This window comes from Plecotus auritus, assembly GCF_963455305.1.
Source record: "Plecotus auritus genome assembly, chromosome: 5".
In the NCBI taxonomy this organism is placed as follows: domain Eukaryota; kingdom Metazoa; phylum Chordata; class Mammalia; order Chiroptera; family Vespertilionidae; genus Plecotus; species Plecotus auritus.
Genome location: NC_137776.1, coordinates 16056001 through 16082359, shown reverse-complemented (window position 1 = coordinate 16082359; position 26359 = coordinate 16056001). Strand labels below are relative to the sequence as shown.

The following is a 26359-nucleotide window of genomic DNA, read 5'->3' as shown; positions in this document are numbered from 1 at the left end:
ACAGACGTGCTCTTACACTTTTCCTCGATGAACAATGAAAGAGAAAGAAGGAGGGAGAGAGATAAGATGAGGAGGGATTATTTCAGGAAAATCGCTGAAAAAATGTTAATGATATGCATGACAGAAAGTCCTAAAATCCATAATGCAGTTTAAAAGAAAAAGATTAATTTCCTTACCCCAGCCTATCAAGGTGAAGCCCCACAGGTATTTGGTGTCAGAAAAGAAAGCCACAAAGATTAGACTATGCAGGTAGAGACCTTCCACCAAGATCCAATAGTAGTTTGTAGCCAAGAAGTAAATAAACATCACAACAGCAATCTTGCACCCAATCTGTCACATAAAACCAGAATTGCATCATATTAGAACTCCTAATTGTACCAAATGCCAATATTAGACAACTGAAAAGCAATTATTCATTTTTCTTTTTATAATCTACTAGAGGCCCGGTGCACGAGACTCGTGCATGGGGAAGGGGGGCGCATCCCTCAGCCGGGCCTGCACCCCAAGCTGGCAGTCAGACATCCTTAGTGCTGCCCCTGAGGCAGGAGAGGCTCCCACCACCTCCGCTGCACTTGCCATGAGCCCAGCTTCTGGCTGAGCACACTGACCACCAGGGGCAGCTTCTGCATTGAGCGTCTGCCCCTGGTGGTCAATGTGCATCATAGCGACTGGTGGTTACACCGTTGGATCGATTTGCATATTAGCCTTTTATTATATAGGATGTTTCTTGTACATAGGAAGGCCAAGGCTTTTGAAAGAGACTGGGAAAAAGTTATTTTAACATAGCATTTTTAAGATTATAGGTTTGATTCTATTTTTTAAAAATTATTTTCTTTAGAAACTAGAAAAAAATCACTTTTCCTTAATTTTTCCTGTTTGTAAAAAATATCCATGATCATTAGAGAAAATTAGGCAAGTATAGAAAAGCATAAAGAAGAAAATATTATCTATTATTCTACCATAAATTTATTTATTTTCTGGTCTTTTTTTTTTTTATGCCCCAAAAGTTAATGACTTAAAACAATAAACATTTAAAACATCTTATGAATCTAGGTGATTCTGCTGATCTGTGCCAGGCTCAGCTGATCTTGGTTGGCTAGGCTTGCACATACAGGTCTGCCCTCAGATGGCACACTATCACTTCTACTTCCTTCTATTGTGTAAAACAAGTCACAAAGCCAGTCTAGAATCAGAATCAGCATGGAATACAAAACTAAAAGGCAAAGAGCAAAGATACAGATAGGGCATTAATTCACATCAATTAACTATACTTCATTTCCAACTATGTTGCTTTAAGGATCTAATTAACTGAAATATCAGGTGATTCTATTTTATAAGTAACATCAGGACATTTAACAGCAGAATCAAGTACCATGGAAGTCTGTTTGAGTCTACCATAAAGGAACTGAATGTCATGGGCTTTTAAATTCCAAGCTTCTGGGTTTGCAAGTGGGTTTTTTATTTTTGCAAGTGGTGACAGCTGCTATGGGTCATACATTAAATGCCATTCCGATCATGTGCTTTTTGCACTTTCTGTTCCAGAACACTCTTAAATGAATAATTAGGCATGAGCGTTGAGGACAGAATTGAGATAGGAAGCATCAGTATACAAACTGGTCATCTATTTCAGGAAGTCCACAGATAAGATAAGCCAAAACAATATAACACATATTTAGTGGACTGTAGTGTTTTACTTATGTAATGAGAGGAAATGGTGAAAACACTTACATATTGTGATTTGTCCATAGAAGGCGCATCTATGAAATTCTGTAGGTCATCCTGCATCATCAGGGACTGCAGCTCCTCGACCCCTATGTGAGCATGGACCACTCTGTCCTTGATGAAGATGCTTGCAGCTCTCAGCATGAAAGATGCAAATAAGTGCAGGTGGATATAGTTCCTAGTGCAATGCAATCGTCTATGGAGAGAAAATAATCAGTTATAGATTTGGATAAGAACAGAAAAGGGCAAAGAAAATACATAAGTGAGCCCAAACTCCTCCCCAAAACAGAGGAAAATATAATAAACCTGAACAAAGACAGAAACCCATTCTCATATATTTCCAATAGAAATAACTGGGATCAAAAACTAAAATGTAACTTTTTGGGAATTAATTTCAAATTTATCCTTATCTGCTACCCATGCTCATCCAGATTTTGCAGTATTAAATATTATACTAAATTATACTAGAGAATGCTATCATACTGTATATTGAAGTAATAAATGGTTAATGGGGAACCACTGAACAGAGATAAACATTATCAAAACTGGAACTTTACCATTTTCAATACCTTCTTCGTAAGAAAATGTAAGATTGTGATAGCGTTCCACAATTTTATTTTCTAGGCATGTGGAGAGGAAACAAGCTCATTTTAACATAAAAAGCTTTGGAATTATAAAAGGATCATAGACACAAATTAGTCAGTAACATGCTTAGTATGTTAGATATTATCACACTAATTTCCAGTGCAAAAAGCTAACTCCAAAAAGAGTTTTGCTTCAAGTTTGATGAAAAAAAAAAACTCAGGAAAACTGTGGTATGATCTGGTCAAAAAGGCTCAGCTCTTTATTGCTTGATGGTAAGAAAACACAGCTTTCCTGTGTAATAAACACACTAATACTACTTCTCTTCCAGAGACAAAGTACCCGAGTGTAAGGGGGTAAGAACATTTTTAATCCAATGATCTCTTTTTCTGTTTTATAACATAGGATGGGAAGATCAAATAAGAACAAGCTAAATTTAGCCCAGCCAGCATGGCTTAGTGGTTGAGCGTCGACCTATGAACCAGGAGGTCAGGGTTCAATTCCCAGTCAGGGCACATGCCTGGGTTGTGGGCTCAATCCCCAGTAGGGGGCATGCAGGATGCAGACGATAATGATTCTCTTTCATCACTGATGTTTCTCTCTCTCTCTCTCCCTTCCTCTCTGAAATCAATAAAAATATATTCAAAGGAAAAGGAATAAGCTAAATTTAGATATTACAATGTTAATGTGCTATTTATGGCCATTGTGCCCAGATGGTCCTCTCAGATTGACTCTTCCTTGGGAGTGTCTTCACAGGTGAGAAGTATTTGGCCAAGTGTACATGTATATAAGTAGGTTTTGATTATGGAGAGACTCAACACTATTTGCTCTCCTAATAAAGGAGTATTTCATTTTGTGAAACAGAAGAGTATCTGAAATTTGTATATAACATTTTCTGTATAGTATAGCAATCTAAAATAATAAAAGCATAATATGCTAATTAGACCAGATGTCCTTCCAGACGACCTTCCGGATGAAGCTGGGGCTGGGAGGGAAGCCTGGGTCCTCGCTGCCTGCCAGCAGCTAGAGGGAAGCCCAGGTCCCAGGTGCCAAAGGGAAGCCAGTGCCGGCAGCCGGGAGAAGGAAGGCCTACTCTTGCACAAATTTCATGCATCGGGCCTCTAGTTATATATAAAGTAATGATGTAGAAAGAATCCGCTGTTAAACAAAACCCTGAATTTCTCATAAAAAAAATAAATAAATTGTCAGAGTCAAGTCATATAACAACACTAGGCTGAATTCAGAAACTTGTGTTAGGAAAAATATTTGGGGACACAAATTGTGAGACCTCCGTGTCTTCGATGGATAGTAATGAGAATGGGAATCACTCACCTGAAGTAACCAATAATGAGAATAGCCACAACCAGGGAGCCAAAGGAGATGGAATATCCAACAGTGTACATGACATACAGGCGTTCAAAGAATTCTTGCTGCAGAGGAAGAGATTTAATTAGAAAAGTAGGTTTGAACAAATTGGTCGACATAGATAACCTAAAAAAATCATGCTTTCACCAGTTTAGAGAAAGCCAATGTATTATCAAATTCATAAAATACTATACATTATCCTCCTGGTCCCCTCTTATTTCCTAAATTCAAGTCAGGGTTAAAGATGTGAGAACAATATTTGGCATTTCTTATTGCTTAAGTGAGGTCAAACTGAATGTTGCAATATTTACTTCTTATATCTTTGTACTGTTCATTTTCACTAACTGGAATTATATATCTGACGTATGATATATGAAGTAAACAAAACACGTTACAAGACTATTTTAAGAGGAAACTGGTAAAAAGAATATGTAATTTTTTGGAATATTATTTCTAGCTTCCTTTAACTTTCTTATTGAGCAGTAATTTACATGAACTAAAATGTATAAGCCCTTAAAAAAGCATGATGGGTTTTGACAAACCAAGTTCACTGTGACCCTTGCAAGTCAAAAACCACCCACCATCAACCCCCAGCTAACTCCTGTTCCAGTTTCTGGCACCATAAATTGCTTATCTACTGATGTATTTCACATACTTTTTGACTGTTCATGGAGTTCTTAGAATTATATAGTATATACCCTTTTCGTCAACATACTGTTTAGATACCCAGTGATATTGCATGAATCAATGATTCATTCCTTTTTAATTTTTTATTTAAAAAAAAATTATAAACTCAAAAGAATTGGAAACAATAGTAAGAAAGGTCAAATGTACCTTTCACCCAGGATCCTCCAGGGGTTACATCTAACATAATTAGACCAAAATATCAACACCAGGAATTTGACGTTGGTGCAACTTGTGTGTATATAGTTCTATGTCATTTTAACATATATGTAAATTTTAATAATCATCAGTGCAATCACGAAAGGAGACTATTCCATCACCACAAAGATCTCCCTCGTGCTGTCCCTTTATAGTCAGACCTACCCTCCTCCTCCTCACCATCCCGAACACCTGGCAACCATTAATCAATTTTCTAGCTCTATAATTTTGTCATCACGAATTTTACACATGAGGTCTGAGTAATAGGAGTTTAAGCATGACTTTTTTAAAAACATATTTTCATTTATTTTAGAGAGAGGGGAAGGAAGAGGGATTGAAAGATAGAAACATAGATTAGAGAGAACATCAATTTGCTGCCTCCTGCATGCCCCCTAGTGGGAATCGAGTCCACAACCCAGGCATGTGCACCCTGACCAGGAATCAAACCATGACCTCCTGGTTCATGGGCCCACGCTCAACCACTGAGCCACCCCGGCTGGGCTAAGCATGACTTGTAAAGCACCATGAGTAACTTAAAAGTAACTACCTAGAAGTTTCAAAGTTTACATACAATTACTATCCTAGAAACAGCACTGGTGAGGGGTTTGTAGATGAGGGCTCTGCTTTAGGCCTGCCATCAGTGAGCCGTGTCACTCTGACCAACACTTCATGTCTGGTTCTGTATAAAATCTGGTATTATGCTGGAAGACTTATAGGATGCCCCAGGCCTCTTTAATTCTACAACTCTAATCTTTCACATACTAATGAATCAAACACTGGCAAATCTTAGGAAATGGAAAATACATCTCTAAAATACAAAGCTCCTCCTGGAATATAGAGTGAGATGAGATGCAGCCATATACAGGTAATCAAGAGAAATCATGCATCGTGTCACTGATTACCTCTTCAAATCTTTATACATAACATAATGTAATGTAAACATAATGTAATGCAACAATACAACACAGACACATATTTGTAAGTATATCTGTATATGTCTCAGCCAAGTAGCTCTAACCTAAAGAAAATACTTTTCCTTAACCAGCTATCTGAAAAGATTACAACCTTGTTTTTATCTTTTATGATCTTTGTTGTCTTAGGAATAAAAGGATTTTTCCATATAATGGTTGACAATCAAAAATTGCATAAAAATCATTATTCTGCTTTCCCTTAGGAAAAACAAAAAAACAAAATTACCACTACCTTCCCTAGGCTGACATCTGGCTGAAGAAAGCGAAGGCAATCTGAATAATTAGCCCAGGTTTTATTTAAACTGTGTATAAAATCCCACGTTCCATTGGGGTTACAGCGTCGCAAAGCCACTCCTGTAAAGACACAAAGAAAAACAGTGAAAGTGCTCAGGTCTCTTTGAGTCCATTACAAAAAAATGGTAAATTTTGTTCCAAACTACCCATTTCAGAAAAACCCAATACCTTTATGATTGAAGTCATAAATATAAGGAGGGCAGGGGACAGCCAATATTTTCCCCACTGTTCCTCTGGGCCAACAAATGAGTCCATCCCATTCTGGAAAACAATTTCCCTCTGATGAAAAAAGAAATTAAAAAGCACATAAACAAAAATGCAGTGAGAACCAGAGAGTAAATGCATTCAAAATACAAAATTTCAAGCCACTGCCTGAGCAAAATGTAAAACAAACTGGTAATTTTGGAAACTAGAATGAGGTAGATAGGGTGCCAATATCCCAAAATTCATCCACTTAGCCTCATCGAGGGGCCATTGATAGGAACATTTGATTTGCATATATTAAAAATATTTTAGTTATTCCAATATTAATGAGTTATAGCATATAATATATGAGGAACATTAGAATTCATTGTGAACTTCTGTGGTAAAATTCTTCCAACTAGCATAGTTGTAGCTATATTTTTTACCCTTGATTTTTTTTAATTGCTGTTTAAAAATATAACATGTGAAATAGATTGAGCTTCAGAGGTAAGCTCCAAGATTTGGGTTTGCCTTTACCAATGAGTGCCTTTACACTCATCGCAAACAAAGCTCTACTCTTCCCGAGATGCATCCAGGACCCTCTCCCTTCTCAAACCTCCATGGCCACCAGCACGGCCAAGGCCTTCGTCTCCAGCCTGAATTACTGCAATAACCTCCAACGGGTCTTCCTGATTCTGTTCTTGCTCCCCTCCATTTATTCTTTAATTACAGTTGACATTCAATACTATATTAGTTTCAAGTGTGCAGCATGGCAGTTAGACATTTATATAATTTACAAGGTGATCCATAAGTCTCGTACCTACCTGGCACCATACATAGTTATCACAATATTATTGACTATTACATCCCGTGACTATTTTGTAACGGCTAATTTATACTTCTTAATCCCTTCACCTTTTTCACCCCGTCCTCCAACCCCCCATATCTGCCACCATCAGTCTGTTCTCTGTTTCTGAGTCGGTTTCTATTTTTTAGTTTGTTTAGTTTCACATATAAGTGAAATCATATGGTAATTGTCCTTCTATCTGACTTATTTTGAAAAGAAACATGCAACCCTATGTTCATGGCAGCAGTATTTACAATCACCAAGATATGGAAGCAACCTAAGTGTCCATCAATGATTAGATAAAGACGTGGTACATATATACAATGGAATATTACTCGGCCATAAAAAAGAATGAAATCTTACCATTTGCAACAGCATGGATGGATCTAGGGGGCATTATGCTAAGTGAAAGAATAAGCCCTTTCATTTAATCTTAACACAATAGCCCCAAATCCTCCAAAGGCTTCTCTTCTCACTCTGAGCAAAAGCTAAGTCTTTACAAAGAGAGAATATTAAAAGCAGCAAGAGAAAAACAGTTAATTACCTACAAGGGAGCACCCATACGATTGTCAGCTGATTTCTCAACAGAAACTATGCAGGCCAGACGGGAATGGCAAGAAATATTTTCAAAGTGATGAATAGCAAGAACCTACAACCAACGTTATTCTATCCAGCAAAGCTATCATTCAAAATTGAACGTCAGATAAAGAGCTTCACAGATAAGAAAAAGCTAAAGGAGTTCATCACCACCAAACCAGTATTATATGAAATGCTGAAAGGTATTCTTTAAGAAGAGGAAGAAGAAGAAAAAGGTAAAGATAAAAATTATGAACAACAAATACTATGTCTATCAACAAATGAATCTAAAAATCAAGTGAATAAAAAATCTGATGAACAGAATAAACTGGTGAATATAATAGAATCAGGGGCATAGAAAGGGAGTGGACTGACAATTCTCGGGGGGGGGGATAAAGGTGTGGAGGGTGCGGGAAGAGACTGGACAAAAAGCGTACACCTATGGATGAGGACAGTGAGGGGGGAGGTAAGGGCAGAGGGTGGGGTGGGAACCGGGTGGAGGGGAGCTATGGGGGGGGGGGGGGGAAAGAGGAACAAGTGTAATAATCTGAACAATAAAGATTTATTAAATTAAAAAATATTAAAAAAAAAAAAAGCCAAGTCTTTACAATGTCTGATGGCCCTTGGCGGGATTTGCCCTCTCCTCTAGATTATCTCCCCAACCTCAATTCCCGCTAAAGGCCTCCTTTCTCTTCCAGGAACTCAACCCAATTCCCCCAAAGAGCCACAAGGCTTATTCCCCCACCTACAGCCTTTTACCCAAACTTCAACTTCGGAGTAAACTTTCCGATTTGAAATTACTTCCCAACACACTCCTTATCGCCTTTCCTGGTATATTTTTCACCTTCCAATGTTGTTATTTGATTATAGTTTTCTTGAACTGCAGGGTAGAAGGACCCTGAGGGTAGATGATTCTGTTTTTGTTGTTTCATGCATTAACCACCCAGCATTTGACAAGGGCTGAACATTCATTCATTCAGGGTCAACACTGTTCTTCGGGTCCTCTCCTAGCTGTGCATTGAGCTTCTAAGAAGAGAGCCTATCAGCCATGTCAGACCCCAACTTCCCCAAAAGAGACCATTTTAATGAGTGCTGTTTCGTTTCCTATCGCCACCTTCACAAATTACCACATATTTAGTGTTTTCAAATAACCCAAATTTGTTATCTCACTATTTCTATACCTCAGGCGTCCAGCAAGCTTGGCTGGATCTCTGCTTATAGATTCACAAAGCCAAAATCCAGGTCTGGGCAGGGCCACGTTCCTTTCTGGGGGCTCTGTGGGAGAATCTGTCTCCTTGCTCACTACCATTGTTGGCAGAATTCAGTTCCTTGCAGTTGGAGGACTGAGGTCCCCGTTTCCTTGCTGGCTGTCAGCTGAGGGCTGTTCCCAGTTTCGAGCAGCCACTTGCATTTCTTAGCTCATGATCCCCTTCCTCCATCTTCAAAGTGAGCAAAGCAGGCTGGGTCCTTGTCACATTTCAGGTCTCTCCTCCACTCTCCTTTTCTGTGACTCTCCTGCCTTCCTTGGCCACTTTTAAGGTCTCCTGTGATTACAATGGGCCCATCCAAACAATCCAGGATAATCTGCCTATTTTAAGGCCCAAAATCTTAATTCCACCTGCGATGCCCCTTTATCATATACCATGACATATACAGGCCTAACATCAGATACTGAGGAGTGGTCATCTTTGGGGGGGGCCGTTATTCTGTTACCACAGGTGCTAGCCATTACAGCTCTCAATGTTTTAGTTATCAATTACACTAACTCTAACTGAGGATGTTTGGTCTCACTAACGTTCATGATGTCAAGTCGTTTGTTCGGTTTTGAATGGTCAGCATAACAGAACCTCACACAAACATCTGATCTCTACTTAAAGGATTCCAGCATAAACCTGAAATTAACGTCTAGCGTCCACCACATCACACAGGAACAAATATTTGACCTGCTTTGTGAATTGCTGAAGCAATGAAAAAAATAAAACGTCCTCCCTCGCCCCCACTGTTCTCATAGAAGAGAGCCTTTTCCTGGAAACAGCCTCCCTTTGTCCACATAATAAAAAGCCTGGGCTTTCAATATCACACACCACCGGGAAGCTCAGCACACTGGCTCCTGCTTCCGATGCACAGCTTCCCTGCCTCTTTCCACCACTGCCTGCTGTTTGTTTGTTTTCTCATTTACACCCATCAACTCCGCCCTAAACGCTCTTCTTTATCTTGATAGCATCCACATGGCTTCCCATCCCTTCACTGTGTTTAACAAACCATGCATCCTTATTAATCTGCACTGTCCAACCCTTTACCAGGAAGATACCTACCCTGCAATCTATAAAAATTGAAGCTGAAAATACATTCTTGTGTTCTTGTAACTAGTGGTCCCTCTAAAATGTATGCAGCAATGTCATATGTTTCACATCTTCACAAATTTTAGATGTTGTATAAGTTTAAATCCAGAGTATTTACTCTTTTTGTGTGTAACTCCTATAGTGTGTGACTGATTCACACTTGCTTGCCTTTAACTGTCCTCTTCCCTCTGCCAGGAAATGTCTTTTACTTCCTCCTCTACACATCTAATTCCTGTTCCTTTCATTTTAAGATAAGATGACTATTCCTTCAATCCCTCCCCAATGAATTAAGCTGCCTTCCAAGGGATTCCAAGTTTTGTTGCCTCTGGTTAATAACACCATACTGAACAGTATCACTGACTCCAAGGGTAAGGATAGAATCTGATTCACTTTTTTAGTGCTTAGTATAGAAGCAACAAACTGTGGACACATAATGTATTTGTCGAACTGTTAAAGGGACACTGAAGATGATAAAGTTGGACTGAGATATCTTCCAAAATTTCATGAGACTTCAGAGCAAATAGTTCCTTCAGCCCTCAAAGGTTCCTTATAAATTCCTTCCCAGTGTAGTTGCTGCTTCAGTGTTCTTCAGAGGAAGGATGAGTGATTCTCCTTTTTGACATTATTGGTCTGGCCCTTCAGACAACTGCTTCCAAGTGCAACACTCCTACAAAGGCTGAATTAACATAAACACCTTCTTTCTTAAAACATGGCTTAGCTTAGCTGGCTGTCAATTAAAATAAATCTGAGGCCAGAAAGTATTCCATAGGGTCAGCAAGCACTGCATTTGAGGCTTTGCTAGGTTTATCACTAAAATAATCAAATATAATATATATCTTCCAAACTAGTAGAGGAAGGACGGATGAAATAAGGAAAAAAGTCTCAATCAATTCAAAAGAAGGTGGGGGTGAGGAGTGGAAGGGAGGAAAGGCTGGTGAAATGAAAAGTTCAAATAAGGTGAATTAAGTAAGTATAATTAGGGGGAAAAGGAAGATGGTGGCATAGGTAAATGCCTGTACTCACCACCTCCCACAACCACATCAAAATTACAACTAAAATACAGAACAACCATCATCCAGAACCACTGGAAAGCTGGCTGGATGGAAGTCCTACAGCTAGAGAAGTAAAGAAGAAGGCACACTGAGACTGGTAGGAGGTCGGAGGCACGAAACAGGCTGGTCCGGCACCCACATGGGTCGCTTTTTTAATTAGAATGGAGATCCTCTCTGTAGAGACCACCTGGAGAAGCATGGGATCCCAGCCCCACACCAGACCCTCAGCCCAGGGTCCCAGAGCTGGGAAGAGAAGTCCCCGTAACTACGGGCTGTAAAAACCAGTGTAGATTGGGGCTCAGTGACACACAGGCTGCTGGAGACCCAGCTGTTCCTCTTAAAAGTCTGGCACTACAAACTGAACTTACAAGGTCCTGCTTCCTCTGAGCTCCAGTGCCAGGGCAAGGTTCTGGGGGACACAGACACATACGAGAAGGAATTGGATTGTCTGGCATCAGGGCAGGAACTCGGGGACAGCTTTCTCCCAGATGGGGGTGCTTGCAGGGATCATTGTTCCTATGCTGGAACCTCCCTGGTCCTAGGGCTGACTGGCAGCCATTTCTGTTTGCTCTGCCCTGATGATTCCCTAAGACCACGCCTCATCCAATTTACAACTCCACCCAAGCTGTGTGAAGCAGCTTTTGCATAGGAATGGCCTGTCCTTGATCAAATAAGCGGCAGCTGGGTCATGGAAGTCAAAACCTATCAATAAAAGGCCCAAGACCCAGCACCAGCACAGCCTGCCTTGCTTCACAGCTGGGCCTCATCTGGGCACTCCCAAACTCAATACAAAGAGGAGGAATCTGCAGATCTCTCTGTAGCTCCTGCTGGGTGGCCCCAGGCAGTGGCTGACTTTGCACCTCCCTGGAAACCCAAGAGCCAGTGTACCCAGTGGTCAGTGTCAGACCATAACAGATTACAACTCTACACATCCATAAGCAACACACTCAAGGGGCAGACTCAGTGAGCACCAAAGCCCCACTGAAGCAAGTCCTGTTCCATAGGGGTGTTTCCTGCACAGAAGCTCTCCCACTGGTGTCGCAGCTGGACCTCATAGACAATTGGTCTGGAGGTCAATTCCTCCCAGTGACACCAACAGCTATCAAGTCTCAACTACACCAAGACTGTGCTCACAGCCCACAAAGGGGTGCACCTAGGCTGCCCAGCTCAGGTGACTGGGGAGGCTGAGCCACTGGGCGCTATAGGACACCCACCTCACAAGGCCACTCTACCAACTCAAGGAGACATAGCAGCTCTACCCAAGACATGGAAACAAACACAGGGAAGCAGCCAAAATGCTGAGACAAAGAAACATGTCACAAATGAAAGTGGAAGAAAGCAAACTACTGGATATAGAATTCAAAAACCACAGTTATAAGGTTACTCAAGAATCTGCTAGAAACCTCCAAAAAAAATTAAAAAGGACCAGTCAGAAATTAAGCATACACTGACTGAAATAAAGAATAATATACAGAGCCAAAACCGGTTTGGCTCAGTGGATAGAGCGTCGGCCTGCGGACTCAAGGGTCCCAGGTTCGATTCTGGTCAAGGGCATGTACCTTGGTTGTGGGCACATCCCCAGTAGGGGGTGTGCAAGAGGCAGCTGATAGATGTTTCTCTCTCATCGATGTTTCTAACTCTCTATCCCTCTCCCTTCCTCTCTGTAAAAAATCAATAAAATATATTTAAAAAAAAAATTTAAAAAAAAAAAGAATAATATACAGGGATTCGACAGTAGAGTAAAGGATTCTGAGAATCAAATCAACAATTTAAAATATGAGGAAGCAAAAAACACCCAACCAGAAGAGCAAAAAGAAAAAAGAATCCAAAAATATGAAGATAGTGTAAGGAGCCTCTGGGACAACTTCAAGTGTACCAACATCCAAATTATGGGGGTTCCAGAAGAAGAGAGAGAGCAAGATATTGAAAACCTATTTGAAGAAATAATGACAGACAACTTCCCCTACCTGGTAAAAGAAATAGACTTACAGGGAGAAACCAAGATGGCGGCATAGGTAAACACCTAAACTGCTGCCTCGCACAATTTCAAAACTACAACTAAAAGACAGAACGGACACCATCCAGAACCACAGGAAAGCTGGCTGAGTGAAAATTCTACAACTAGAAGGAAAGAGAAAACCTCACAGAGAATTGGAGGTACGGCAAAGGGGCTTTGTGCGCGCAGAGAGGAAGGGCGGCTGAGAGCCTGGCTGACTTTCTCTGGCGGAAGGGGGAAGGAAGCCTCCGACCGCACTGAACCCCAGTTCTGACTGCACTGAACCCCAGTTCCGGGCGAACCCCTGGGGACCCACGCTCTTACGGGGGGAGTCTGGACTCTCGGGCGGAGACTCGAGCTGGGAAAGGCAGAAGTCTGAAGGCGCACGCGGGCCAGTGCGCACAAAGGCTGCGGAGGTTGCCACAGGCTTTCCCTAGTGGAAGGGAGTCAGAGGATCCTGACTGCACTGAGCCCCAGTTCTGACTGCAGTGAACCCCAGTTCCAGGCAAGCCCCTGGGGACCCACGCTCTTGTGGGGGGAGTCTGGACTCTCGGGCGGAGACTCGGGAGCCGGGGAAGGCGGAGGACTGAAAGCACACATGCGCGCAAGGGCAAGGCTGACAGGAAGCCAAGACTGAGACTCCACCCCATCCAAGCTGAGCACAGAGGCTATTGCAATTTGGCAAGTCTAATCCTATAAGGCTGTCTCCAGCACCGAACTTCTCCCAGCATAGACACAGCTGATCCTTACAGCCAACTGGCCCGGAGGTCAATTCTTCCCAGTGATACCAACAACAATCAAGACTTAATTACAAGGCTGTACACACAGTCCACAAAGGGGTGCACCAAGAGTGTCCACCTCAGGTTAACTGGGGAAGCAGACCCACTGGGCCATATTGGAAACCTAGCACAAATATCTACCTTACCAACTCAGGGAATCAATGAAAATGCGGGGTCAAAGAATCAGATCACAAACGAAAGAAATGGAGGAAAACAAACGACTGGATATAGAATTCAAAACCACGGTTATAAGACTTTTTAAGAATATCCTAGAAAAGGCCGATAAATATAACGAGACCCTCGAAGATATGAAAAAGGACCAACTAGAAATTAAACATACACTGACTGAAATAAAAAATATTATACAGAGACCCAGAAACAGAATAGAGGAACACAAGAATCAAGTCAAAGAATTGAAATACAAAGAAGCAAAAAACACTCAACCGAAAAAGCAAAAAGCAAAAAAAAAAATCCAAAAAGTTGAAGATAATGTAAGAAGACACTGGGACAACTTCAAGCGTACCAACATCAGAATTATGGGGGTGCCAGAAGAAGAGAGAGAGCAAGATACTGAAAACCTATTTGAAGAAATAATGACAGAAAACTTCCCCCACCTGGTGAAAGAAATAGACTTACAAGTCCAGGAAGCTCACTGAACCCCAAACAAAAGGAATCCAAAGAGGACCACACCAAGACACATCATAATTAAAATGCCAAGAGCAAAAGACAAAGAGAGAATAATAAAAGCAGCAAGAGAAAAACAGTTAGTTACCTACAAGGGAGCACCCATACGACTGTCAGCTGACTTCTCAACAGAAACTATGCAGGCCAGACGGGAGTGGCAAGAAATTTTCAATGTGATGAATAGCAAGAACCTACAACCAAGATTACTCTACCCAGCAAAGCTATCATTCAGAATTGAAGGGCAGATAAAGAGCTTCACAGATAAGAAAAAGCTGAAGGAGTTCATCACCACCAAACCAGTATTATATGAAATGCTGAAAGGTATTCTTAAAGAAGAGGAAGAAGAAAAAAGTAAAGATAAAAATTATGAACAACAAATACATATCTATCAACAAGCGAACCTAAAAATCAAGTGAATTAAAAACCTGAGGAACAGAATAATCTGGTGAATATAATAGAATCAGGGGCATAGAAAGGGAGTGGACTGATAATTCTCAGGGGGAAAGGGGTTTGGGGGGTTCATGAAGAGAATGGACAAAAATCATACACCTATGGATGAGGACAGTGGGGGGGAGGTAAGGGCAGAAGGTGGGGTGGGAAATGGGTGGAGGGGAGCTATGGGAGGAAAAAGGAGAAATAATTGTAATAATCTGAATAAAGATTTATTTAAAAAAAAAAAAAAGAGCGTCACAGGCAAGAAAAAGCTAAAGGAGTTCATCAACTCCAAACCAGTGTTATGTGAAATGTTGAAGGGTATTCTTTAAGAGGAAGAAGAAGAAGAAAAAAAAAAAGATAAAAAATCTGAACAACAAAATGGCAACAAATACATATCTATCAACAATTGAATCTAAAAATCAAAATAAACGAATAAAAATCTAATGAACAGAATAAATTGGTGAATAAAATAGAATCAGAGCCATGGAAATGAAACAGACTGATGATTCTCAGAGGAAAGGGGGATAGGGGGCATGACGAGATTAAACAAAGATCTTATATGCATACTAGAGGCCCAGTGCATGAATTCGTGTATGGGTGGGGTCCGGCCGGCCCACCCCAATTTGGATCAATTGGGCTAGTCCGGCTGGGGGGAGGGGCCGCCCTCTGGTCGAACTCCCAGCTGAACTCCCAGTCAAGGGGACAATTTGCATATTAGGCTTTTATTATATAGGATATCCATTACCTATGGACACAGACAATAGCATGGTGAAGGCCTGGGGTAGGGTGGGAACCAGGTGGAGGGAGGTAATGGGGAGACATTTGTAATAATCTCAACAATAAAGATTTTTAAAAAAGAAGAATAATTAAATTCAAGTATTTTATATTAATAATCACAATTAATGTAATTGGACTAAATACTTCAGTTAATAGACAAAGATCACCAGATAGATAACAAAAAGCCCACATGTATCTTGTTTTTAAAAGATACCACCAAATATAAGTACACAGAGAAGTTTAATAAAAGAATGGAAAAAGAGAGAGAGTTGTTTAATGGACATATTTTTGCAAGATGATTGCTTGCACAACTGTGTAAATGTGCTTAATACTACTGAACTGTGTACTTAAAAATGTTTAAGAGAGTAAATTTAATGTCATGTGTATTTTATAATCAAAGACATTTATAAAGGATGGAAAAAGATATGCCAGGCAAATACCTACCAAGAGAGAAAGAAACCAATGTTCTTTATTAAATATTGTTACTTTTCATATAATGATTTCATATTATACATTTTTTAATCCTCAACAAGGATATGTTTATTGATTTGAGAGACAGAGAGAGAAACATTGATGTGAGAAACATCGACCGGTTGCCTCCTGTATGCGCCCCAACCAAGATTGAACCCGCAACCTGGGTATGTGCCCTGATCAGGAATTGAACCCACAACCCTTTGGTTTACGGGAGGACACTCCAACCAACTGAGCCACACTGGCCAGGGCTATATTACATATTATTTGATATTTAAAGCAAAAGTACACTAGAGGTAAAGAGGGCTGCTTCATACTGATAAAAGGTTTTACTTGCCAGGAAATATAACATTTCTTAACTTGTATACACCAAATAACATTTTCAAAATATATGAAGCAAAAAATTCCCCATCATAGTAAGAGATTTTAATATATAAACCTCAGACAAGAATAGGTCAAGCAGATGAAAAATCATGGACACAGAATCCATGAACAATACAACCGGTAACCTCCTGGACACTGTGAAACCATGTGCTCATATGGAGAATCCCATGCCTCTGGAGACCACACGGAACACTTATCAAAACTGACCACGTTATCAGCCATCAAGTCGCAACACGTTTCTAAAAATCAGTATCGTGCAGACCACGTTCTTGGATAATAACCAACTAAAAAATCAATCACAAAACTTTTTTAATATTTGGAGACTAGAATGAAGCAGATATCAAACTACATTTTTTATTAGGGGGCATAGCTTTAAGGACATTATCTGCTGTGTTCAGATTGTTGGGAAATTCAGGGAGCTCAGTAAATAGTAGTTCCTTTCCCAGTTGAATTCGGAACTACTAGTATTTGAGAAACTACATAAGGAGTCAGGCAGATGGAGCTCAAACAATCACTTTATTATGCAAAAAGGCTTTTTGGAGAACATAACCTAGGTACATGTAAATGGGCTTGCTTATTGGCTCCTCTGAATTTTACATACTACCAAAAACTGCAGGTATTACCCACAAGGACACAGCCTACTCCTAGAAGCTTACTGCATGATCATGGATAAACCAGCACGCATGCTCTCTAGGCAGACAGATCCCAGAGAGGCCAGAGGAACAGGCTGATGTGCAGTCGATATTCCCAAACTCACCTATCAGTTACTCCTCCCATAGGGAGGGAAAAGCTAATGAGTTAAGAAGGTGAAGAGCCTTATTCTGCCACCCAATCCTCCACATGGGAACAGAATGGCTAATGAGGGTCTCCTAATATTAAGTAAGGGAAATTTGCAATCTTGGTGAGGACTGGGGTAGGGGCATGAGGAGGACACAGTTTTCTTAGCAGCGTTACCTCCTTCCTGGAGCTGAGCTGTGATGTTGAGTTCACACTCTACTTTAGCTTTCAGCACAAGAACAATCTGCTCTTCTATAGTAACGGTGCCACCAGAATCCAGCTGCAGAAATGAACAGAACATAAACAGTGAAAAACATTCTCATAATCTTTTTTTAAGCCATGGTACAAACTTGCACTATTTTACCTTCTAATATAATTGAAAATGAAAGGTTTGATATCAAGCTATTTGAAATAGTCCTTTATCTGAATCAAAATCCAATATCCATCAATGTATAAGATTTTAGGATAATCTTACTTTTACCTGATTTGCCTAAAGAAAAAATCCCATAATATTTTAGTATAACTAGGTAATATGTATAATATAATTAGAAAAAATAATAAACAGATGGTAAATTTCCTAGAGTATTTTATTAATTCTCCTGCAACGTGTCAGTTATGGCACACAGAAAGACAATGGGTCAACTGGCATGGCTCAGTGGTTGAGCATCGACCTATGAACCAGGAGGTCAGGGTTTGATTCCCAGTCAGGGCACATGCCTGGATTTCGGGCTAGATCCCCAGTGCAGGAGGCAGCCAATCAATGATTCTCGCTCATCATTGATGTTTCTATCTCTCTCTCCCTCTCCCTTCCTCTCTGAAATCAATAAAAAAAATAGGAAAGACAATGGACTAGATGACTAAATTTAGTCTACTGAAAAATTACTGGGAAATCACTGGCTCAAAACAGAGCCTCTTATGAGACTGCAGTGAAGACATCAGCCATAGATGTTGTCACCTGAAGATTTCACTGGGACTAGAGGATCCACTTCCAAGATGGCCCACTCACATGGTATTGGCAAGGGCCTCAGTTTCTCAATGGCTGATGGGAGGACTCCTCAGCTCCTCACCAGAGGGCTCTCTCCATACAGGTGCTTGAGTGTCTTCACAGCATGTCAACTGGCTTCCCAAAGAGTGAGTGATTCCAGAAAGAAAGCCAGGGGGAAACCACAATGCCTTCTCTGATCTAGTCTCAGGTGTCACTCATGATCAGTCCCATCGTATTTTGTTTGTTAAAAGCAAGTCACCAACTCTCCCTCAAGGAGAGAGAAATTAATCTCTACCTCTTTAAGGGAGGTATCAAAAATTTCTAAATATATTTTAAGCAACCATAATATTCTGCAAGTGATCACCTATTTTCTAGAAAAAGAATACTGAGCACTATGTGTTCTGTAGGTTTATTAACAATAGTGTGGTCCAGAGCTTTGCAGTTCAGTTTTCAGTTAGAGACTTAGATATTCTTAAATCAAATGAGATAATGAAACTTATCAGTTTATCTAAGTGGCAAACTCCCTATAACACAACCCTTTGTAAATCTAAAATCTTTAATTTCAGTCTGCAAATACACTTATTCTCTAGAATGCTTATTTAAGGAAAATGGAAAAACAAGCCTTTTCATATTTTATTTACATTATGCACTGAACATTAAAAATTGAAAGATGTTTATATTATTAGCCATAGAAAGTACAATTAGAGATTATTAATAATTATGGTTTTAAGTGACACAAAATGATAGACAAGCAGGTTAAACTGAAATGAAGGATATCTATCAAAAGAAATAATTTTAGTGAAAAAAATGTGTATTAATCCTGAAAATTATGAGTTTATTATTTTCTAATATATTTATAATATACATTTTCTAATATATTTATAATATATCTTACCTAGTAAAAGAGAAACATGCAAATTAACCATCACTCCGCTACACCCACAGCCAATCAGAGTGAGTATGCAAATTAACCCTCCAAAGATGGAGGTTAATTTGCATACGCAGGCGCAGAGCGGTGTGAAGCCTGCTATGAGGGGAAGGGGGGTAGCGGAGGGAGCTACTGGAGTGGTGCTCCAGACCCGTGGTCGGCAAACTGCGGCTCGCGAGCCACATGCGGCTCTTTGGCCCCTTGAGTGTGGCTCTTCCACAAAATACCACGGCCTGGGCGAGTCTATTTTGAAGAAGTGGTGTTAGAAGAAGTTTAAGTTTAAAAAATTTTGCTCTCAAAAGAAATTTCAATCGTTGTACTGTTGATATTTGGCTCTGTTGACTAATGAGTTTGCCGACCACTGCTCCAGACAAAAGTGAGGACATGCCTGCTCCCGGGCGGCTGGGAGTGAAGCCAGGGGCCTATTCTTGCACGAATATCATGCAATGGGCCTCTAGTTTATAATATAATATCAATTAATAATCAGATGAGTATAGTTTTGGAGGTTGTTGGATATTATTCATAGCTCAATGCCCACATTTATTTTAATAATTTGTTTTCATGAAAAAGGAGAATAATAAAAAAACTAATTGTGGGGGGTTGGCATTCACAACAGAATTTAACTATAAGATTAACACAGTGCAGATTCGGAGTTAGAAGTAGCCAAACTAAAAGTGAGCCATGAAGTCTCACATATCATCAAAGGAGAATGAAATGAAAACAGATGAGTCATCTGAGTGAGATGGAAAACTGACTTCTCCATTCATTCTCCAGAAAGTCAGGCAACATTCAAGTTGTTTGGGTGTTGTTTCTTTCTGGCTGCGTTTTCAGTTGAATAGTTACTTTCTTTGACTTAAATCCTAGAAAATATGGGGCAAGTTGTAAGCACATTTCAGAACTATAAATTTGATTCAGAGAAATTTGATTTAAATATCAAACAGGAACATTTCAAATCACTTGTTTTACCATTTTTACTTGAACAAATATATTTTTGTTTTCTTCTATGCATATGTGGCCCTTTTACTGAGATAGCCTTTTCAAGAACATAAGCATTATGTAAACTACAGCTTCTGAACATATTTATTCTAAAAATATGGCCAGTTTAATCTAGTCACAAATTTGATTAGTATCCTATATAATAAAAGCCTAATATGCTAAGTGTCCGGTCATTCAGTCGACTGTTCAACCAATTGAAGCATAATGTGCTAATGATATGCTAAGGCCACTCAATTGCTTGCTATGACATGCACTGACCACCAGGGGGCAGACACTCCAACTGGTAGGTTAGCTTGCTGCTGGGGTCTAGCCAATTGGGACTGAGCGAAACAGGCTGGACATACCCTGGAGCCCTCCCACAGTCCCTCCCAGGATGGCCAACCTCCACGTCCCTCCCCAGTCCCAATCGTGCACCCATGGGGTTCCTCAGCCTGGCCTGCGCCCTCTCACAATCCGGGACTCCTCAGGGGATGTCAGAGAGCTGGTTTCAGCCCAATCCCGCAAGCCAGGCCGAGAGACCCCACTGGTGCACGAATTCGTGCACTGGTCCTCTAGAGTGTGTGTGTGTGTGTGTGTGTGTGTGTGTGTGTATTTTTTTTTTTAGAGAGAGAGAGAAACATCGATGTGAGAGAAAAACATCAATCGGTTGCCTCCCACATGCACCCCTACTGGGGATCAGGCCTGCAACCTGGGCATGTGCCCTGCCTGCAAATGGAACCCGAGGCCTTTTGGTGCATGGTCTGATGCTCAACCAACTGAACCACACTGTCCAGGACAGGGTGTACTAATTCACAGTCTGTTAAATTGATCTTCAGTCATTTCAAGTGAGAGTAAGAAAACATTTAACATCTTTTATAATGCTTTTTCTTCCTCCTTTGTTACAGATACAAGTGCTCATCACCATAGGCATTAAAATCATAGTTTATTTAAAACAGAAGAGCATTGTTCATACTCGATGTTTCATATTCAATGTTACTAAAAGCAATAATTGCATTCAAAACAAAATGGCACTTTTAGAAAAATAGGTGTTAGTAATTTTTCCTGGGCAAGTGATCATTTACAATTTGAAATAAAATGTTGAATTTTACCACATACTTGATAGCTAAAAGAAGCCCTAATTTGATCATGTGCATCCTACTGCAAGTACCTAAAGTTGTCATTATAGATATCAATGGTTAATGTCAGAGTATATGAATCCTCATAATTACAATATTCACATTTATTCTGTTTTAAAGTCAACATTCCTTCATAAATTAGATATATTCAAAAAGAAGCATTCTGGAACTTCAACTTCTGCTGTGATGGAGTAGGCATATTTCCTCTGTTCCTCCCAGTAAGAACAACTGAGAACTCTGGACAGCCTATATAATAAAAGGCTAATATGTAAATCAACCAAATGGCAGAACGACCGGTCGCTATGACGCACACTGACCCACCAGGGAGCAGACGCTCAATGCAGGAGCTGCCCCCTGGTGGTCAGTGTGCTCCCACAGGGGGAGCGCCGCTCAGCCAGAAGCCCTGAGCCAGGCTCATGGCTAGTGAGCCCAGCGGCAGTGATGGGAGTCTCTCCCTCCTCCACAGCAGCACTAAGGATGTCCGACTGACACTCCCCGCAGGCCTAAGCCATCAGTCAGACATCCCCTGAGGGCTCCCGGACTGTGAGAGGGTGCAGGCCGGGCTGAGGGACGCACTCGCCCTCCCCCCATGCACAAGTTCCGTGCACCAGGCCTCAAGTTATATATAAAATGAACATAAGATGATTCCAAAAGTGGAGAGCAGAAAAGAGACCAAGTAAGAACCTCAGATCCTGAAGAACAATACAGTGGAAAATTCTTTGAGTTTTCTTTTTGTCTCCTGTGCTCCTGACTTGGATTTGTAGAAAATGGCAACTCTAAAACACCAACAGGCGCTGACGAAAAAAAAAAAAAAAAAGTCTCATAAAAACTGCTCTCTATAGCAAAGAAAGGAAAGAGGCAGCCTGACCAGACAGAAAACTTTTAGAGAATAAAACTCAAACCAAACACCACAGAAGAAAGCCACAGTCCAACCCCAATCCACATCAGCAAAGGCTAACCAGACAAAGGTTTAAGGAGATGCTGTAAGGAGGCGCCCCTACACCCGCCCCACGGCGGTTTCACAGCAAAGTAGAGAGCTGGGGCTTCCACCTACACGGATCTGTAACAAGGCTACTCACGGTCCCCCCACCTCAGGTGTCAGTGGAGACCAGGCTGCGATCCGGGACTTCCACCCCAACCTGGCAGTCTCAAGGTGTCCCTCCACCTCCCCTCTGGAGCAGTGTCAGAGAAGACCTAGAGGGGAGTCAATCCAGCAGCAATGAGTCCCCCGCATTGTGGTGGGGGTGAGACCACGTGCAAGCAGAACTCACACCCCCACCCATCAGTAATAAGGAGCTCTGCCCCTTGGGTGTCAACAGTAGCTGGCTGGGGCACCTAAACTTCTACCTCCACTGAGAAGTAACAAGGTCAGATTTCGTGGCACATGTATGTGAATCCACAGGCAACGTGGGCTTCAGGAGAACGAGAGAATGTAAAATTCATGAGAGCAGACATTGGCAGTTTTGCATTTTTTTCAGTGTATCCTTATTCTACCACTTACCTGTCTTTGCCACACAATTAGTGATGAATAGAATAGGATGTTGGAGAGGCATAAATATGCTCATTGCCTTCTTCACAAGGTGGTTGTGAGGATTAAAGAAAGTAACCCCTATAGAGTACCTAATTAAGTGCCTTTATAGTGAACACTGTATAAACAGTAACTATTACCACTGCTGGTATCACCAAGTCTATACTTTTACCACCTTCTAAATATATTTGACCAGAATAAATTTACGGAAGCAAAAAGAAAGAAAATGCGGAACATGAGAAACCTAGGGCAGAGATCCGGCAGGCCTTTCCCATCCCGAGGAAGGATCTACCATCTACACTGTACAGTATAGGGAAGCAAAAGGCAGACTGGATACAGAAATAAGGAAAATGAATAGATACTGCTGCAGGGGAGATGAAAGTCAAGATCAGAGGCAGGGAACCCATCTCTGCATTACTGGCAATCTGTCTCCCGCGTGAAAGCTTCTTGGAAGGTAGGGCCATGTCTTAATCACTTTGAGAGCCACACAATGAGCATCATATGCAGTTTTACTGAACTGAAAATGAAGAGACCTGGGGAGGAGGAATTTTAATGGAGGGATACCTCCTTATGTTCACAGAAAAGACTTCTTTCGGCCAAAACCGGTTTGGCTCAGTAGATAGAGCGTCGGCCTGCGGACTGAAGGGTCCCGGGTTCGATTCCGGTCAAGGGCATGTACCTTGGTTGCGGACACATCCCCAGTGGGGGGTGTGCAGGAGGCAGCTGATCGATGTTTCTCTCTCATCGATGTTTCTAGCTCTCTATCCCTCTCCCTCTCTGTGAAATATCAATAAAATATATTTTTAAAAAAAAGACTTCTTTCGACTTATTCTACACTGTTTGTGATGGTTTAGCAACAAGGACTGTTGAGCATATTTACTCTGCAAGTATTTGGAGACCAGCCATGGGGAAGATACTATGCACTGACAGGGTGGCAGAAGATAGATACAAAAAGAATCCAAGTCATGGATCTGGCCCTGGGGAGGTCGGGAGGTCAGGAGGTCAGGAGGAACAATATGGCTCTCAGGTACTTAGTACACATTCACATTGAGTGATAGAAAAAAATGCAATAGACTCACAAACAAAATGCCATTACTAATATGTTACCCATCTGGTGGAACCAGAAGTCGGCTATACCCTTTGGATTGATTTCAAAAGGCATTTTTGAGGCTACAAGAAAGGCACGTGGGTTTACTCCAGGTTTCATCTAGTTCTTAGATATCTCTAAGCTATCTCTAAGTTCAATTAATCAACATGAAAATTGTGCTTAAGTTTTTTGTGGGTTTTTTTTTGTTTGTTTATTTGTTTGTTTTTAAAACATCAATGTGAGAGAGGACTTTTATTGGTTGCCTTCCGTATGTGCCCCGACTGGGCATCGAACCCCCAACTTAGGCATGTGCCCTGACCAGGAATCAAACCCACAACCAACTGAGCCACACTGGCCAGGGCTGTGCTTAAGTTTTGCTCAACCGTGTCTACGGCCATACCACACGGAACGCGCCCAGTCTCGTCTGATCTCAGAAGTGCTGCTGACATGACTACCAGAAGCTTCTGGGTGTTGTGTCTTCCAGACGTCAGCCATCTAGAAAGTAAGATGCCACATTACACGCTGAGAGGAGAAGCTGAGGCTCGGTACTTATTCCAGGCATGAGTGCCTTTCTGAAGGCAGCGTCTCCTGGGGTGTGGGCAGAATGTGCACGCTTAGACGCCTTATGCCCACAGTCTTGGTTTCAATGCATTGTTAAACACAGACTGACTCTCAAAAACGTCCTTACAAAATAACTGAAAAATGTTTCCTCATAGAACACAGAAGCTGGCCTGATTACATAAGTAGGAAAGTGACAAGGAGTATAAATTATTCTCATTTAGGAAATTTCAGCCAGTTTGCAATCTGATGTCAACGGTTTCATGAAGAAGAGGCAGAAATCTGCCTTCAGGAACTTTCATTATACATATAAGTCTGTTCCAATTTTGTCACAAAAATATCTGGCCAATATATTTTTATTGCTTCATGGGTTGACACTCAACCACTGAGCCACACCAGCTGGGCTACAGTTTGTTTTTATAGTGTTTTTAAATTCAATACTCTCTCACATTCTATGAGATAAATGGCATTATTGTCCCTAGTTTAGAATGGAGGAAATGGAGACTCAAAGAGGTGAAATGAACTGCCTAAAGTCACACTGCCATTTAAAGATTTAAGCAGGCGTCCTCAAACTACAGCCCGCGGGCCACATGCGGCCCGCCGAGGACATTTATCCAGCCCGCCGGGTGCCGCTGCCTGTCCTGCTTAGCAGCCAACTCGTCCCAGGCCCGCAGTGCACATAGGAATTTGTTCATAGTTTTTTTTTTAAAACTATAGTCCGGCCCTCCAACGGTCTGAGGGACAGTGAACTGGCCCCCTGTTTAAAAAGTTTGAGGACCCCTGATTTAAAGAATAACTCAGAGAAAGAACAAAAACTAAACAGAAAGGAAAGAAAGGAGATGGTTTCTAGTAGACAACAAAACCAATTGAAGCTCAAGACAGGAAATTAAATGGAATGTAAGCATGTTAGTTGAAAATGCTCTATTTTTCTTCACAATGAATTGAGGAACTAAAGCTTATCCTCCTCAGTGCACAGTAGAGAGATCAAGTTTAATGCCCAGAAAGGTTGCATGTTAGCAGAAGAAGAATTTGAAATCAGCTTTCTGGGTTCCCAGCCTATGCCCCTCCCCCTGCACAAGAATGTCCATGGCACTGTTGGGATTCCACTCAGGCAAAACCAAGTGGTAACTTGGGAAAAAAACAAAAACAAAAAACACCCACTGGCATCTGTTCACACCTGGGATTCTACGGAACTTATGTACTTCCACTCAGTATGTCATTAGCGTCTGGGAATTTTTTCTAGATGTGCTGATGGATTTATACTCACTTCCCCCACTCCCCCCCCCCCCACCCACACGCTCCCCCAAACACACACACACACTGTCTGAGAGTCACATGGGGCCTGGAGAAGGTGACTAAATCATGTGGGCTCAGGCCAGCAAAGCCAATGTTGTTCCTTGACAGTTCTGTAAGGGAGGCAGCCATGGGGGTGCGCCACTGAGACAGCCCTTCAATAAAGACCCAGCCACGTATCTGTAAGGAGGGCTGTTGGCTGCCAGCGTCCAGCTGCACTGCTTTCAAGCATCTGTCTCAGTCCTACAGCCAAGTCTATGATCTTCTACACAACCCCAGCCAATGACTGAGCACAAGGGGAATGCTGGGACCCAGCCACTTTATCACCACATGGGACCCCTCTGATGGGCATCCTTTGTCCCACAGCTCTCCATGGGATTGGCCAAGACTTTGTCAGATTTGCATCCTGGTCTGAGGCTGTCCCTATCCAATCCTGCCTCCTCACCCTTTTATCTTTCAAAGGCATTAACCTCTCCCAACAAGCCTAATACCATCTCAGTCTCTTTCCAGGGGGACCCCCTGACACAGTAACACAGTAAAGAAAATACCTCACATATTCATACAGTGGTTCTCATCACCATATGATAATCTGACTTTAAGAAATATATTGCTGGGCTCTGCAATGACCCCTAATACATGAATGAATTAGTTTTAAACTGTGCACTGAGTCAAAGGCGGCATCTTTTGTAAAATATATATATATTTTATTGATTTAAGAGAGGAAGGGAGAGGGAGGGAGATAGAAACATC

General features: G+C 41.3%; 1 protein-coding gene across 1 annotated transcript in view; it reads right to left on the bottom strand.

The window, feature by feature from the left end:
- Window positions 1–26359, bottom strand: part of PTH2R (parathyroid hormone 2 receptor) — a 47097-nt gene that overhangs the window by 18398 nt on the left and 2340 nt on the right. The window contains exons 2-7 of the mRNA XM_080668159.1: window positions 17297–17399; window positions 5985–6095; window positions 5755–5876; window positions 3637–3734; window positions 1729–1918; window positions 177–330 (exon numbers count right to left, since the gene is read on the bottom strand). Of these exons, the coding sequence (XP_080524285.1) occupies window positions 177–330; window positions 1729–1918; window positions 3637–3734; window positions 5755–5876; window positions 5985–6095; window positions 17297–17399 (778 nt within the window). The remainder of the gene's footprint in view (window positions 1–176; window positions 331–1728; window positions 1919–3636; window positions 3735–5754; window positions 5877–5984; window positions 6096–17296; window positions 17400–26359) is intronic.